This window comes from Schistocerca piceifrons, chromosome 1 (genome assembly GCF_021461385.2).
Source record: "Schistocerca piceifrons isolate TAMUIC-IGC-003096 chromosome 1, iqSchPice1.1, whole genome shotgun sequence".
Taxonomy (NCBI): Eukaryota; Metazoa; Arthropoda; class Insecta; order Orthoptera; family Acrididae; genus Schistocerca; species Schistocerca piceifrons.
In genome coordinates, this window is record NC_060138.1 from 232,660,219 (window position 1) to 232,677,354 (window position 17,136).

Genomic DNA, 17,136 nt, shown 5'->3' on the forward strand with positions numbered 1-17,136 from the left:
AATCTGTATCATGCTCACTTATTTCAACATTGCCCACCCCACATTCTGAGCTTTCCTCAGACAAAGACTGTTTTTTCATCAGCTCATAGTACATCTGACAACTTCCTAATCTGTGAGAAATGTGGACTTTTCTGAAACCACATGAGAAACAATGTTGGAACCTTGTATGTATACAATGAACCCTTCCTAAAATATGTAACTGGTCAGAAAAGTATTAATGGTGAATACATTTACAAGTTGAAGTGCATGAAAGACAGTGATGGTGACCACACATAAACTGCCACTTTGGAATACTTTACTGAAACAAGGACTGACACAGTTAGTTGCGTTGGGTCAAAATACACAGTACAAGAAAACAAGGAGAGAGAAAATGATTTTAAACAGAGCTCAAGGGACAGCCACACAACAGATGAATTTGCATGTGAACAGTTACCTTCATTTCTCTGCATATCAAAGCTCAGCAAGAGAAGAAAAAAATCTTGGGTTATATTGACCTGATGCTATCAGTTGAAGGTTAACAATAAAATATGCTGAGCAGTTAGATTCTGTTCACAGAAGACAACTATTTTATGACAGAGCTATAAAAAGTGACTTGATCAACACCTTTATGGAGAAAACGCATGAAGAAAACTGAGAAGAGACTTAGAAGGTGTGAATAGAAAATTTAGTTCTTCCTTAAACATCTTCCTGCATTTCTTTGAGTCTTGTTTCCCCTTACAACAAAGTAGAGTAATATTTAATGGAACCGGGAACAAGAGATGGATAACTCTTGGGACTAACCCATGACTTACTAATATTTTTCCCCACAGTCGACCCTATATTTAATATTTACCTTTATTAAAAATCAGCATTTTTGTCTTACATAATTTTCTACTTCCTTGCTTTGCACACTACACAATTTATGGAGGGTTTTTTTTTTTTTTTTTTTTTTTTTTTTTTTTTTTTTTTTTTTTTTTTTTGGATGGGTGGGAGGGGGGGGGGGGGGGGGAGATAAACCTAACAGTGTTATACACCACTAAACAGATCGATTTCTCAGCTTTCCAGTGGTATACAACATGTCATGCCATCTATTACCAAAGAAGAAGAAATATAGATTGCTCAGCCTGTTTTACTATAGGCAGTGTAATAATGGACTTGAAACCTGTGAGCTGGCTGTATAAACCATTGGGTTAATGTATCTTGTTCTTGGAAGAGAGCTCTACTTAGTACAGAGGACAAGCTTACCCAAAAACTGAATCTCCATTACCACTAGCACTGTAAAATCTTCTGGTATGGCATTAAAAAAAACATTTAATTAAAACATACAAAAAATGAACACCCAGGAATAAAACAGTATGGAACATTATTAATCGAGAAACAAATAAAAATAGTGATGTGAGTGAAGTTAAGCGCTCAAAACATAACTGGCAAAAATGATCACACACTGAAATCACTGTCCTCCAGAGCCAGTGATTACTTCCTCATTGTTGTCGCAAATCTCTCAGTTTGACTTTTGCAAAAGATTCTCAATAGAGACAGTCATGCAAGAGCTCAGAAACCAAGTCCTAGCAGAAACAAACATGAAAAAATTACCATCTACATATATTCTGTGACCTGTAAATACCTTTTATTGTGAGAATCATTAAATCTACTAGACAAACTAAAATGTAATGGGATCCCTCTTGCATAAAAGTCTTACCTAACAGAAAGCAGAAGGTTATAGTGATAGATTATGTCACAGGAATAGAAGTAAACTCCAAATGGGGAACAAAACATATGATGACTACAAAGACTGGTGCTGGGTCCGTTCTTGTTCTTAACCAATAGGCTACAAATGATCTTTAAACAATGGTTCCACAACTGCAATGTCTGCTGCTGGTACAAGTATGCTAACAAGGCCCCATAGTGAATCTTATCAGACATAAACCAAATGATAGTTGAACAGGCATATAACTGGTTCACTGAAGTCAATGTCATAATTTCATAAAGAGTCATATTATGCAATTTCAAAGAAGCAAAAAAGACCCGGTAGTACTAGAAATATCCATTGTTGACCGTACCCAAAATGGAACATAGCATGCATGCAAAGTTCCTTGGGATTCAGTTGGGTAACAAATTAAAATACGGTGACGGGGAATGGTGCAAAAGACCTTTGAGAAGCTTTGCACCTAAAGTTGCTGATCTAAACCAAGTGTGTCAACTTGCTCATTTTACATACCTTCACTTTATGTGGTCGTATGGAATTATGGAGAAATGCACCTAAAGTAAATAAATATTTATTGACCAAAAGCAGGTAATAATAATATTGTGTAAAAGAGATGATTGTACATCTTATGGAGACCTCTTGAACACATTGACTGCCACGAGGCCATCACTGGTCAGAGCAGAGTGTTATGCTTGATTGCTGGCCTGATGGTGAAACATCCAGTGTTAAATGTGCAGCGGTCAATGTGTTAAGGGTCTTGGAGTTATTATGCTCACTTCCTTGAGCATTTACTTCTTAATGGTATCTGTTGCCGATCATAAAAATCAGTTTCTGCTGAATTATGAATTCCATAATCACACTACAAAACACAAAATAATTATTATGCAGACTCTGCCTCTGTATATGGGTTCAAATATGAGTTCCATACTCTGTCACTAAGGTATTCAACAACCCCCCATCTAATATAAACCACGTAGTTGGGAATCCCTACAAACTCAAAAGAGAATTATAAATAAATCTCCATCAGCCACTACACCTAAAAATTACCGGATTGCCTAGATTCAGGAGTGAAAATTTCTAATTATGTAGCAAACAGCAATGTTTAGAATAAACTGCATCATAAGTAGTAGTGTAACACAAACAGACCTTTATTGTAACAGATGTACATAACTATTTTCTTTGAAAAATACCATTTACATATATATTAAGCTACCAGTTTCAAATGAACAGTAGCTATTTAATATAACTAGAAAGCATCAGCTTCCCATATATTTCATTCGAATACATTTAGCTGGTGTAGGCACAAATATTATTAATCATATATGCAATATACTGCTATTCCAACATGAGTACAGAAGTACTGACATGTGGGCAGGAGATGAATTTGGCAATCATGTGCGAGGCAAATGCAGGAACATGAACTATGGAGACGTTATTACCAATTGCTTCCAAACAGGACCAATGTGCAATTGTTCTTTTGTTGACTGCTAGAGGGCAATCTGTGATAGGCATCAGTTTGAGAATGAAGAATGCATATGGGACATCATATCTGTTGAAAACAAATGTGACAAAGGGTGCTGCTGCTTCATAACAACACATGTCCTCATATTGCAAATGTTATAATGCAGAAGTTACACCAACTCAAGTGCAACACTACTGAGCAACTGACCTATATCCATATCTCCCCATGTGATTATCATGCCTCTGATCCCTGCAAAAAGACCTTGAAGGGCTGAAGACTCTTGTCAGATGAGAATGTACAGGAGGAAGTTATGGATTTCTTCACTTAGAAGGATACAGTGTTTTACCAAATGAGTATCTTCAACATGGTGCATTGATGGGACAATTGCCTCAATGCTCATGGCAATTTTGCCTGATCGGCATACTGACTCTGGATGGAAACTTTTTGATCATCCTTTATAAGTAATTTTTGAACCAGGCAATGTTCATATATAGGAACTGAATTTCTCTTATTCCTTTATTTTTGAACCCTTGTAATTTTCTTAAGTAGGAACTGCTATGTGACTTTCTCTAGTGAAGCAATTTTAGAGAAGAAAATTCTGTGTTCTAGACCTAATTATCTGAACTTTAATTTTCCATCATGCAACATCCGGTAAAAATTTTTTATGTACTGTGTGCATAGAGAGAGATCTCTGGCCCTACTACTACATATAATGTACTGTAAGGGTATCAAAAATTTACACACAACTTGTACATCAAATAAGATGCTGTGTACTACATATAATGTACTGTAAGGGTATCAAAACTTTACACACAACTTGTAAACCAAATAAGATGCTGTGTACTGTATTTTTAGTGGGTTTTATGTGTACTGTTTTCACTGTTGAAAGTCATATTGTGCTCAGTTGGTTTTTGTATGTTATTCTGTGCATGTCAGTAACCAATATGTACATCAAACATAAAAGTTTTCAACCCCTTTTGCTGCATGTATACTAGTATTTCATAGTATTGTTCTAATAATCTACAAATGTACATAAATGTAAATTTCCTGATGATCCAGTCTATTTCAGAGAAAGCAACTTTTTGGTACCAAATATAAAAAAGTACTATTACTGAAGTGGAAATACCACTGATGTAGAAACAGATGGAGAAGTAGCATAATTCATCAAAATTTAACTTAAATTATGACAAATATAATCACGTGGCTAGCCAACAGGCAAAAATCCAACAGCAAGATATATTATTTATTCAATCACATAATTGTTCAAGTGTACAAAAATACCCCCTTTAAAAATAGACAAATATAAAATTTTATTTCACCACATATAAAAAATATATTCTTATTAAAAATATAGCTTTGTACAAATCTTTCTATTGACCACTTTCTTTTTCAGTAGTAAGAATTAAACATTCAAGTGGCAGATATTATCAATCTTATTTCTGACTTAAAAATGTATCTTCAGAGTAAATGAATCACAACCATATTGGTTGCTGTACTAAAACATGAATTCCTTCTGTCTCTTTTTATTCACATGTAAGCAGTTTCGTTCACCTCCCATTATACGTCTAACACTGGGACTGCAGAAAGTGAGAGCTTCTTGTTTCTTAAGTTCCGCATGACACTGGGACACATTTTGAAGTGATACTAAAAGTGTCTCTCTCTTATAATCTCCAGTTCAAGTAACTGATTTAAGTTTCTTTTTGTAAAAGAATGTTTGTGAAAGGTTTTCTATAAAAAATATGAATATGTAAGTCCCAGTTTTAAGCCAACTTAATGTTTTATAAATAGGCAGTAGGTATACTGTTCTTTGTGCATGAGGAAACTAATTTATATACATAATTCCAATCACCTGAGAGTGAATTATTTTGTATATGAACATCAAATATGAAATTCAAGCCATTTCATAGAAAATTCTTCAGAGTTTTGAGTGCTGCCAAAACACAACATCTTTCCACCAAGCTGGCCGTTCAAAGGTCTGTGGATTGCTGAAGAATGAAGCTTGCATATTACGATATACATGTCCATCAGACTGTCCCAACACAGATGACAAAAGCCTATCTGGAGGGGCCAGAGCATCCACCAGACTAATAGCTTCAGATTTCAGTTGTTCACAGAGTTGTAAGAGGCCTTCTTGTATGAAATGTGCTGGCTCACGGTCACTCATGTAGCCACCTGTTAAAAATAATTACTAGTCATAAACAGCAGAAGTGAGATAAGATGTAAGTAATTCTCATAGTGTCTGAGCAAAGGTATTAACTATAACTTTCTCATTGCAAATTATTGTAGTTCCGCTACTCAGTTTCTATTATAAGGTATAGTTTTGGTAACTTATTCATCACATTTCATTATCTTGTATGTACCTTGGTAGAGGAAGGGCAGGTGCTTTTCAAGAGACCATACACCATACAGGGAACACAGTTTACGGAGAACAACCTTCACAGAATGATTGTTTGCACTGTTTGCTTTTTCCACAAATTTCTGCAAGATAAAGTGCTGAAACAGAAGATTAATATTATTGACAGTGGCTTTACTAGGTACTGAAAACAAAGTAATCTATGAATTTCTTGAATCACTTTATATTCAACAAGCACAAGTGCATATACAGACTTCTGAAATTGAGTTTTGCCTTCAAGGTTTTTAACCACAAGCCATAAACTATTTTTTCACTCAAAATAGTTCTTCGATAACTGATCCAATAGTGCTTATTTCTTTTTCCCCTGGCAAAGTGGCAGTTTAAGCATGTTTATTTTTGTGTATTTTTAACCTAAAAATGAGCACTATATTTTTTCACATTTCTGCCAATTAAATGCAATACAGTTAAGTTTGAGGAAAAAGAGGCAGTTACCAAAACAATATTAGAAGTATAGCAGAGGGTGATAAGTGGAAAATTTATTGAAATCTAAATAGAAAAAGTCACTTGGAAGTCAAAGGCATAACAATAGTACAGAATGAAGAGGGGCAGAGCAGTAAAAATTACAGTTAAAAATAAATTAACACAATAATAAGAGATAAGTTAAAAAAAACAAGAGGGTCATTAAAAAGCCTGAGATATATGGTAGATTAGTCAAAGATGGGACATAGTTATCACAAGACTCATACAACTTTTCAAGATGAGTGGGGTGGTTTGGAAAAAATATGAATTCTGAAAGAAATACAGTAAAAGCCATTATATGTTAATTAATGGCATGCATATAATGGAAACCATTTGTGTGTTGATCTGCCGGTCCAACTGTAGTGATTTGAAACAGTAGTAGTGGGAGAAAGTGTCTAAACTATCTGCAAACATTATGTTAACTTTCACATTGTAACAGAATGTGTATTGCAGCTCCATTTTGTGTGACATATACACAGTGAGGTAGTTAAAACAGGCTACCACAACTACACTCACACCAATGTGTGGTTTTCAAGAAGTTATAGTGGAACATGTTGCTAATTTCCTGACAGGCATTAATAAAATATCATAGCTGCTGAATTATAACAGTGGCGTATTTTGGACTTTTGTTATTTTTTATGGAACTGTATACTTTATTGTGTACAATTGGAAAGAGCATTCGAAGAGAGCTTTAGTGATATAAGTTGTGTAGCTTGATCAAACAGTAACAATGTAACAGTGACGCAAACAATTGCCCTACTGTACCAAATGTATGCAAACATATAACTCAGTATATTATATAACTCAGTATAATTGGTATGTTCACTTGTGTACTTGAAACCTATCAGTCTTTGCTTTGCTGCTGGAGTGATCAAGCTATTCAGACTTTCACAATGTGCAGACAAAAAGTGAAGTTTAAGATGAATGTCACCAAACTGTTAGGGCAGTGATGTAGCTGTATGCTGAAAGGTAAGAATAAAATACGTGAACAAAAATGTATAGGAATTGATTAGAGAAATATAACAGCCATTTTAGCAGCAGTAATGCACAATCCACATGTCACTCTGAAGCAGTGTGATGTGTGACTGAGATCAGCCAAGGAAATGTCCTGTGAATATTACAACCCAACACCCTTAATCCTGAAACTTGTTGGCAGGCTAAAATTGTGTGCTTGACTGGGACTTGTACCTGGGACCTTTGCCTTTTGTGAGCAAGTGCTCCAGCAACTAATCATCCAAGGATGACTCATGACCTGCCCTCACAGCTTATCCTTTTTTCCAGGCATTCTAGTCCCACAAGGTTGCAGGAGAATTTCTGTCAACTTTAGAAGATAAGAGATATGAGGTATTGGCAAAAGTAAAGCTGTGAGGTGGGTTGTTCATCATGCTAGGATAATTCAGTCACGAAAGGCAAAGATGTCAGGTTTGAGTCCTGGTCTGGCACACAGTTTTAATCCATCAGGAAGTTTCAGGTTAGTGCACACTCTGTTGCAGAGTGAAAATTAATTCTATGCACTTGACCCTTTCCACATTTTTCTCCATCAACAGCTTCAAATGAATGACTTTCAAAATTGGTTACAGTTCTGTAAATGGTGTCTATGAAAACTGCAAAGAGATCTTCTGTTTCTGTGCGAAATTTTGTTTACAGATGAAGAATCCTTTACGAACTTTGGACAAATCAATGTTTGCAAAACACACTACTGTTACACTGGCTGAGAGAAATGAATAAATAACAGCCAGTCGCATGGGGTAGCTGCACGATCTACGGCGCCTTGCCATGGTTCACACATCTCCTCCCATTGGAGGTTCGAGTCCTTAGTGTAACTTAGTTTAAGTCAGATTGCGTAGTGTGTAAGCCTAGGGATTGATAACCTCAGCAGTTTGGTCCCACAGGAACTGACCACAAATTTCCAAAAATAACAGCCTTGGCCTATCAACAAGTGGTGGGCACTTCTCAAGAATCACATAATTGGTGACTGTTTTACTGATGGGACTCAATGAAAATGAGTATCTACCATGCCCAACAGAAAAGGCACAATTGTTGCAAGACATTTCACAGGACAAAAGGGAATCTATATGGCACCAACATGATTGATATCCCACCCATTCTACACAGATAATCACAGACCCTCTTAACAGAACGTTTGGAGATTGTTGGGCCAGTCCTTCAGGAAAAACAAAATGACCTATACAGCTCTGCACTTTCATTTATGTGGAAAATTAAAATGTCTACAAGCAAAGAATGACAACTGCCAAAGATATGAATTGCCTTATAGCTGTGGCCTGTGCAGGGACAAGTCCAGATGAAATTCTATACACATATTGTCTGCTGAAATTGTTTTACAGCATGCATCATTGCTCAAGGCTAGCATTTAGATAAAAAACAGATGAACGATATATTTGTGGGATCTCTTTTCTTAACAGCCTGACAGTGTCTTGCAGCGCTATTATCTTGTTATGATTTGGTCACATTACATACTTTCTGTAATCCTCTTTCCAGTGCCACGTAAAAACTATATATCTATATTTTTAAAAAGTGTCAATAATTCAACAACAATAAACATTAAAAATTACTTGCATATGTCAAAAAATTCACTGCCCGAACCCTTTAACTTAGTGGAAACCACATGCCGATGTAATTATGTGCTTTAAATATATCTGCGGTTTCCTTTCTTAGCTTCCTACCTTGTATATTGTTTATCTGTGCTCAATATTTTGTACATATGACAGCCAACAATGCTAAGTTTTTATATGATGAAGTTAGCCCATGAGTGATATCCCTTTTGAAGAAACTGGACTTTTCGATGATACAGATGCAGTAGCTATAAGTGAGGTAGTGCAAAAGAGATATTTTAACAGGAAGCACCAAGGTAAGGTCCAGACAGCAACCAAAGTTATACTGTAGCTCAAGAATGTTATGAGAACTGTATTAATTACTCTGGGATGACTGGAAAATTTTAAAAGAACTGAACTGGTCTCAAGATTTATGGATATTAGTCTCAGGATTAAAAGTTAGTCCTCTAGATTCACAAAGGTGTCCACAGTGGAAAGAACACTGTTTCTCCATTCTTTGAATCCCCTGTTAGTAGTATCTTATTGAAAACTTGGAAAATAAATAAAAAGCAAAATGGAAAATTATAAAGAAGGAAATAAGTACTGACAAAATAAATTATAACATTTATATCATAAAAAACTTGGAATGGGCATGTCAGTCCATGCAACTCAATATGTCAGTTTTATAAAATGGTATATCCTTGAAACTACAGTCTTTCATACAAACTATTATAATTAATGTACTATGCAATTATTTATAATAACAGAGTCAAAGCTATTAACTGTGGAATATAATCTAAAGATAAAAGGTTAACAGCAATACATGAAGTATTAATTTGTATGCTGAAAGACAGTTACACAGTCTTGTATCAAAAGGGAAACTCACTCCAGAAAACTATAAAATTATGAAACAGAATTTCTGGCTAGGGGGCGAAATTTTTAATACTGCTAGACAGGCTGACTTCCTACTTTCCAATAACTGATAATTCCTTCCATGGATAGGAGAGAGGTATAGTTTGGTAAATGTTAAAAAGGGAAGGCAGGTCACTCAGAGGGAAGACAGAGACCCCTCTCCCTCCCTCTGTTTTGGGGAGGGGGAGGCACGTCTCTCCTTGAGGTGAAACGTGAGTCCCTTTCATTCTTGAGTCTGAATGACAATTTTAAATAATCTCTTATGCATATTGTATCTTGTATGTATATGCTGAAATTGTTGGCAGAGATGTGTCATTTTAAATATTCACATCTAGGGACACATTAATCAGTTTATGTATTATGACTTATGCAGAGTAAACAATGGCATTGCTAATAACATACAAATGCAGAAATAATGTTTATGGTATGGGAAGTTCAGACAGAATCTAAAGAATTTACGAGTAAAGACACCAAGGTAACAACTTACCAGATAGTAGAAGTTTTGAGTTATCGACAGACATAAAAACACAACTGAAAAACAAACAAACAAACAAACACACACACACACACACACACACACACACACACACACACACACACATACCTGTACAATGTGTCAGCTGAATGCACACTGCCAGGACTGAAGTTCTATAGATTGCCTAGAGTGAGAGGATGAATTGTGTGGAGTGGTAGAGGGGAGACAGGAGGCAGGAAGCAGTGGGAAGGCTGGTTGGTGAGTTGATGGTTCAGAGGGAGGCGGCAGACGTACAGGATGGGAATGAGACACACAGACACCAACACTAGTGAGTTCATGCAGCACATGATGATTATGATGATGATGATGATGATGATGATGATGATGATGATGATGTGGGGGAATGGGCTGGGAGTGGGTGGCAGAAAAGAGGAAAGGGAAGATCGTATGCATGTCAGGATGAGTGAAATTAGGGTCCTTAGGTAGGAGGCATGTGAGGGGCAGGGAGCTATCATGAGATTGAGTCCAAGAGGATTACAGGAATGAAGGGTGTGTTGCATCCATGCACTTCAGAAAAGCTGGTGCTGGAGGAAAGGAAGGAAGATTAGGGTTTTAACATCCTGTTGACTTTCACAGAAAGCAGCTTGGAAAGTTTCACGGATGGATAAGATAATTGGCCATGCCTTTTTACTTTAACCATCTTGGCATTTGCCTGCAGCAATTTAAGGAAACCACAGAAAACCTAAAACTGGATGGCTGGATGAGACTTTTGAAATTGAGCATGGTGTGCTCAGCAGCATGTTCCACTTCTCGGGGATCAACTCTGCTCTACGTTTCAGTTTGGCAGTGACCATTCATTGGAGTGGACAGTTGTCTGGAAGCTATACCCCCATAATATGCTGTGCAGAAATTGCAGCAGAGCTGGTATATCACATTATTGCTTTTGCAGGTGGCCCTGTCTCTAATGGGATATGATAAGCCTGGAACAGGATGCACTGGGCGGTGAAATGTGACAGGTTTCACATTGGGTCTTCCATCAGGATATGACCTATGTGGCTGGGGGATAGGAGTAGGCGACATGTAAGGATGGACTAGGACTTTGTGAATTGGGTAGGCACCAGAATTTGACTTTAGGAGGGGTGGGAAGGATTTTGGGTCAGATGTTACTAATTTATGGGCACGGTGAAAGGATGTTGAAATCCTGATGAAGGTTGTGGTTCATTTATTCCACTCCAGGACAATACTGGCTGTTAAGACATCATGAAGTGGAAAGAGTGAGGGTGATTGATATAGTACATTCAGTTCACCTTTGTGTTACAGCACATCGAGCGAACACACCAGTGAAATACATCACCCATATACATGGTAAGAATTATTGAACTATGAAATAAAATCATAGCTTGCGTTAGGATTTTCAAACTGCACGGTTGGTCATGGGGCATGATGGGAGTTAGTATGGTTTGGTTTAATGACAAAGCCCACTTTCATTTGGATGGGTTCATCAATAAGCAAAATTGGCACATTTGGGGGACTGAGAACCCACATTTCGTGATCATGAAGTCTTTTCACTCTCAAGGGGTGACTGTGTGGTGTGCAATGTCCAGTCACAGAATAACCAGTGTGATATCCCTTGATGGCACGGTGACCAGCAAACTGTACGTGAAGGTTTTGGAAGATGATTTCATCCACATTATCCAAAGTGACTCTCGTTTCAACAAGATGTGGTTCATGCAAGACAGGGTTCAACCCCATCAAAGGAGGAGAGTGTTTGATGTCCTGGAGGAGCACTCTGGCGACCGCATTCTGGTTCTGTGGTACCCAGAGGCCATTGGCATGGGCCTTGATTGGCCACCCTTTTCTCCAGATCTGAACATATGCAACTTCTTTTTGTGGGACTGTATTAAAGACAAGGTGTAAAGCAGTAACACCAAAACCATTTCTGAGCTGAAAACAGCCATTCAGGTCATCGACAGCATCGATGTTCCGACACTTCATTGGGTTATGCAGAATTTTGCTATTTGTCTGTGCCACATCATTGTTAATGATGGCAGGCAGATCAAACATCTGAATATCTGTAGTGATGTTTACATGTTGAATTAAGTGTGTTCACACAGTAGTTTCTAGCTAATTTATGTTTTTTTTCCCCACATAGTTCAATAACTGTGACCCTGCATAATTAGAATGTCACAAATCAATAGTGCATCTCATAGTAAATATTCAAGCTGCCCCAGGTAAACAGAGGAAATTCTTAAGTAACTCAATCAAACAATAACAAATTTTAAAAAAAAATCTTAATTCGGATAATAAAGTTGGTAAAAAATTACTGTGTTAATGCAAAAATTATGCTAAATTGAATTAACTACATGATATGAAATACTTAAAAAGTGTAACATAATTGTTGTTATTCCACTGTTTCAATGAAAAAGTATTGTGATCATAATAATGATGAAATAATATTTTCATTTTTGTCAACTTTTTGTGGCAAATTTTAATTTAGTATGAATACTCACATTTTCATGCTACTGCTAATTAAAACCATGTTTTTTACTAAAAAAATTAAGGTTCAGTATTTGTATTTGAGAGTTAAATTTGATAATAAATATAGAATTCAAATAAAAATTAACAGGTACCTAATGAGAATTAAATCACACATGATGCCGGGGAAACATATTTCTAACTTCGTTTCTGTTTCATTGTGTGGTGGTACTTGACAAGTGGTGCATTTGTAGCCTTGTTGTTTTACAGACACAAATGACAAAACACAATTATCAATTTCAACAAAAATCCTCTCAGGAGATCTGTGATTATGTTGGCATTAAATGCATTTTTTAAATAATTTCTTGACCAGCTAGTTGATGATTTTGAATTAATAGCTCAAAATTGTGGACATTCTGTATGCAACTTAATGATGATCTATCTGCCACACTGAACTTCTGGCACGACAGCACTTTTCCTAATAAATATGTCAAAATAGTACCGTTACCTGATGTACAGCATCTTGAGTTTTGTTTATAGGATTGGAATAACACACAGGTGTATATGAAATGCTGTACTGTAACCTCCAAGTTGCAGTGGTATGTCAGTCCACCCCACCCTATTTCGTTAAGTAGGTGAGACACCAAGGCTGCAGAAGCCTTTGCTTCTTGTTCTAGTATGAGCTCATCAAGAACAACATATATGTAATTATGAAAAAGTTGTTTGTTGTTGCCTTTGGATTGCTTCCTGAAGTTCGAATGTTGAAGTCAATAACGTTCAAGGCATTTTTGTACAGTTGCTCTACTGAATATAATTACAAAAATGTCAGAATTCCTGTTAGCCAAACATAATCATTATGCTTGGTGGCATAAAAAAGTATCCAGTCTGGCCACAAGGTGATAATGGTGCTGATCGTGAGGGGAGCAATCCATACTACAAACCAAAGTCACATCATTGGCTGTTGCAGGATGTTTTGATCTTTGTAATTAAGCTCCAAATAATAAAGCAAAAGAATGAAAAATCCAGGATGGAATGTAACAATATTATGAAAAAGAAAGTTGCCACTCACCATAAAGCGGAAATGCTGAGTCACACATAGGCATAACAAAAAGACTGTCACAAATAAAGCTTTTGGCCCATAAGGTCTTAATTAAAAACAGGTTCTCCCCCCCCCCCCCTTCCCCACACACGCACACAAAGATAAACACAACTCACACACATGAATGCAGTCTCGGGCAACTGTAGTGTGGATGCAGTTGTCCCACATCCCAGACATCTCATCCTGCGAATTCGATGTGTTTGGTCGCAAAAGGAAGTGCTTCATCTCAGATAACAAAATTAAGGACTCAGTGGAGGACTGGCCACATGAATTCTGGGAACAGGGAATCCTTTGGCTCATGAAACAGTGGGATAATTGTGCTTAAGCCTCCGGTGATTACTTTTGAATAAATACTTCAATTATACTTGCAGTGTTGCTTTGCAATTTTCTTTTGAACACCCCTAATAGTTTGTGCTGATCGGACTACATCGAGGTTTATCGGCAACCTGGCATCTATAGACTGACATGTACTGAACCATGTCCCTGTTCTACTACCTTTGTTGTTATTAATAAATATGTGAGGCCATACAGTGTTTACAAAGGTTGTGCAAGCCAAGGCTTCTGCTGTGGTAGAGGGGAAGACAATTGTAAGAAAGGGTAATCTGAAAAAGATTTGGACTCCATGTGTGCTACACCATTGATGCCATGACCTATCTTGCAAAACTGCATGGCATATGGAAGATAGTTGCAATGTGACTGAATTTCACAAGACTGTAAGGTTCAAGTAGTGCAGATGCTATTTCCATAACAAAGATTCAATTAGTCATACTCTTCCTCTCTAATACTGTTCTATCTTGTCTTCTTGCATAGCTATAATGACCATTAAGCAATTGGCATCTTGAGTCAACTGCATTCTATTGGTTCTCAGATTACCACGTTGAACTGTTGGACCCAGGGTGATAATGGCAGATTTATTTTTGTGTGCTGATACTCATCTATGATTTGTTCAACTCACTTGTCACAGTCTTGGCTGTTCAGTGAACTGCTAAGGTCATTAGCAAAAATGTGTACAACAGTTTTTACACCAAAGATGCTAATTCCTGACAGTTCATCTCACAGGCACTTCAGCAGGGTTCTTAAATGTTTGGGGCATAGTCAGGCTGACAAAGGACAGCCCTGTCTCAAGCCCCTTCAGAGTTGGATATGGGCTGTGAAGATGTCAAATGATTTTGGTTCTAGCAGTGAGCATACATTTGTTTACAGTGGTAAATGCTCTGTCAAAATCTGGTTTATATGTGACATAGAAATGGGAGTTCTATTTGAGTCTGTTGTACACTTTTTGAAGGTCTGAAAAAGTCACCACCAGGAGTGTGTGAGCTTCCCAAGATCTCAACATTCCGCTACAATGTCGGTCATTTTGCGTCCAGGATTGGCTGTCTTTTGATACAGTTCTATCATTTCCTGCAACACCATTTTTGACTGGACATTTGCCATTCTGTAAATAATTTAATCTCAGCCACCGGCTGTCAGTTCCTGCAACCTCATTCTGTGGAGCCATTTTTGAGGACACAGAGCAATTCTTCTTTTGAAAAGGATTTCATGAATTCTATATTTTTGTGTCTCTGTAATTGTTGTCAGGTTGCCTATCTTCTCCAGCCGTTCCTCAAAAACAGTGCAGCCATCAAGTTCAGTGGAGGACTGCTTGATGAAATGTTGCTTCATGGTTCACTTGCTTGCATTAAATGAAATGCAAGGTACAGTTCTGTCATTTTACTGATAGTTCTCTATTAGATTCCTACATATTATTTGCAGCTCCTGTCATGGTGACGTGTTCCCACATGCATGTGATGCCCCTTGATCTAATTCTGAATCCAGCTGTGTTTCCTGGTTATATTAATGATTTTGGCTTTAATCTGCCAAGTAAATCAGCAAGGTCACTGTATAAGTGATGTAATGCTAAGAAATAAAATTCTTGTGTGTGATTTTGCCACTGTAAAACTAAGGTACTGTGTGGCATGTAACTTGCATCCTTTTCCAATTCTGTACTATCAAAGATGTCAACTAAGGATCTTGCAAGATAATGCATTTAGTTTGCCATGCTCCTCTTCCCTTAAAAACACTCTGTTGGATATGATATGCTGGGTGGTCACGGAAGGCAGTCAGGTAGAACTCCATCAGCTAGACATTGTGAGGTATAAATTGTATCAATCCAGCTGTACTTATAACAAATGAATATGTTACACTATCAGGGTTCTTCAGTTCTCTATTATTCTAAATTCTTGCACTAATTCAGCCCTTGGATCATCAAATCTTCAAAGTTAATTTTTTAGTGTTTTTTGGAAGTGTGCCATACTGCTTTAATGAAACTGATATCTTGGCACTGACTTTAAATCCTTTAAGCATGAAGAAAATCAAAGAGATCCAACACAACAGTGAGAATGGTATCACTATCTTTTAGTAATAACACTTATGCTATTACAAGACTTTACAGCTACACAACAAACTTACTTCGATATATGCTCTTGCCAGTGGTGCTGCACAGAACACTTCACATTCAGAAAGCTGACGGCCTTGTTTCCTTAGTTTCTCTTCTGTTGCCTGCAGCAGCCAACATACTAGCCAACGATATGTTTGCAGCAATTCTGTAATGGAGATATAGGCTTAGTAATAACTTCAGAGAGCTGAAAAAATGAAATGTGCAGTGACAGCAACATGTTGTTAACATAATCGATTGAGGTCCTGAAACTAGAAGGCAGTGATTCTCTGCTTTTCTAAAGGTTTGATGGACACTCCAGGTGAGGTGGCACAGTGGTAAGGCTCAGTTTCTTGTGGTTCTTCCAAAAGTTGCTGAAGGAAAATGTCAGGTTGTTTCCCTTGAAAAGGAAACGACCAATTTCCTTTATCATCCTTTTTGAGATCCAAGTTTGTGCTCAGTCTCTAATGAACTTGTCAAAGGGTCATTAAACCCCTTCCTTTCTTCAGTGGACATAGGCATGGCAAGAATTGTGTGCAGAAAGCTTGTGTGTGCAACATTGTTACATTATAAACAATAGTGCTTGATTTTAAGTTTGTTACTGATTAAGTACCATTTGTGATTTGCTTCCAAAAACACTATTTATGGATGAATCCAGTTTACACGGAATAGAATTAATTATGTATAATAACCACCAGTGATCACAAAAAACCCACAAGATACAGAGGAAACATTTTTCCAACTTATATTCTCTGTCATCGTGTGGTGTGACAGGATCTGTGTTATATTTGTAGGTCTTGTTATTATGAAGGCACAAATGACAAAACATTTTTACCAAGGAAATTCGCCAAAGAGCCGTATGTTTCAAGAAGTTATTTCATTTAGACAACCAGTCTCAGCATCTCAATAAGTTGTTGTCAAGTCTTGGAAGTAAACACTCCAAAAATGAATTCACAGAATCCAGATATTGATGGCTACAGTTATCCAAATGTCGATATATCTGGTTGTCTATACACAGAGTGCATAGGAGCCTGAAGATGACATAACTGAGATGCTGAAACTGGTAGTCTAAATAAAATAACTTGTCAAAACATACGGCTGTTTGGCGATTTTCCTTGGTAAATATTTGACTGGTCGCTGTCCTATATTCACAGTGGATCATCAGAGAATGACAAAACAGACTTAATTGCAT

At 37.1% G+C, this 17,136-nt stretch overlaps 1 protein-coding gene across 4 annotated transcripts in view; it reads right to left on the reverse strand.

The window, feature by feature from the left end:
- Window positions 1-4,368: 4,368 nt before the first annotated feature.
- LOC124786282 (peroxisomal acyl-coenzyme A oxidase 3-like) overlaps window positions 4,369-17,136 on the reverse strand; it is an 86,392-nt gene continuing 73,624 nt past the window's right edge. For all 4 annotated transcript variants that reach the window (XM_047254249.1, XM_047254251.1, XM_047254250.1 and 1 more), the window contains 3 exons: window positions 15,980-16,113; window positions 5,507-5,639; window positions 4,369-5,318 (listed from right to left, as the gene is read on the reverse strand). In XM_047254249.1, the coding sequence (XP_047110205.1) occupies window positions 5,062-5,318; window positions 5,507-5,639; window positions 15,980-16,113 (524 nt within the window). In that variant the 3' untranslated portion in view covers window positions 4,369-5,061. The remainder of the gene's footprint in view (window positions 5,319-5,506; window positions 5,640-15,979; window positions 16,114-17,136) is intronic.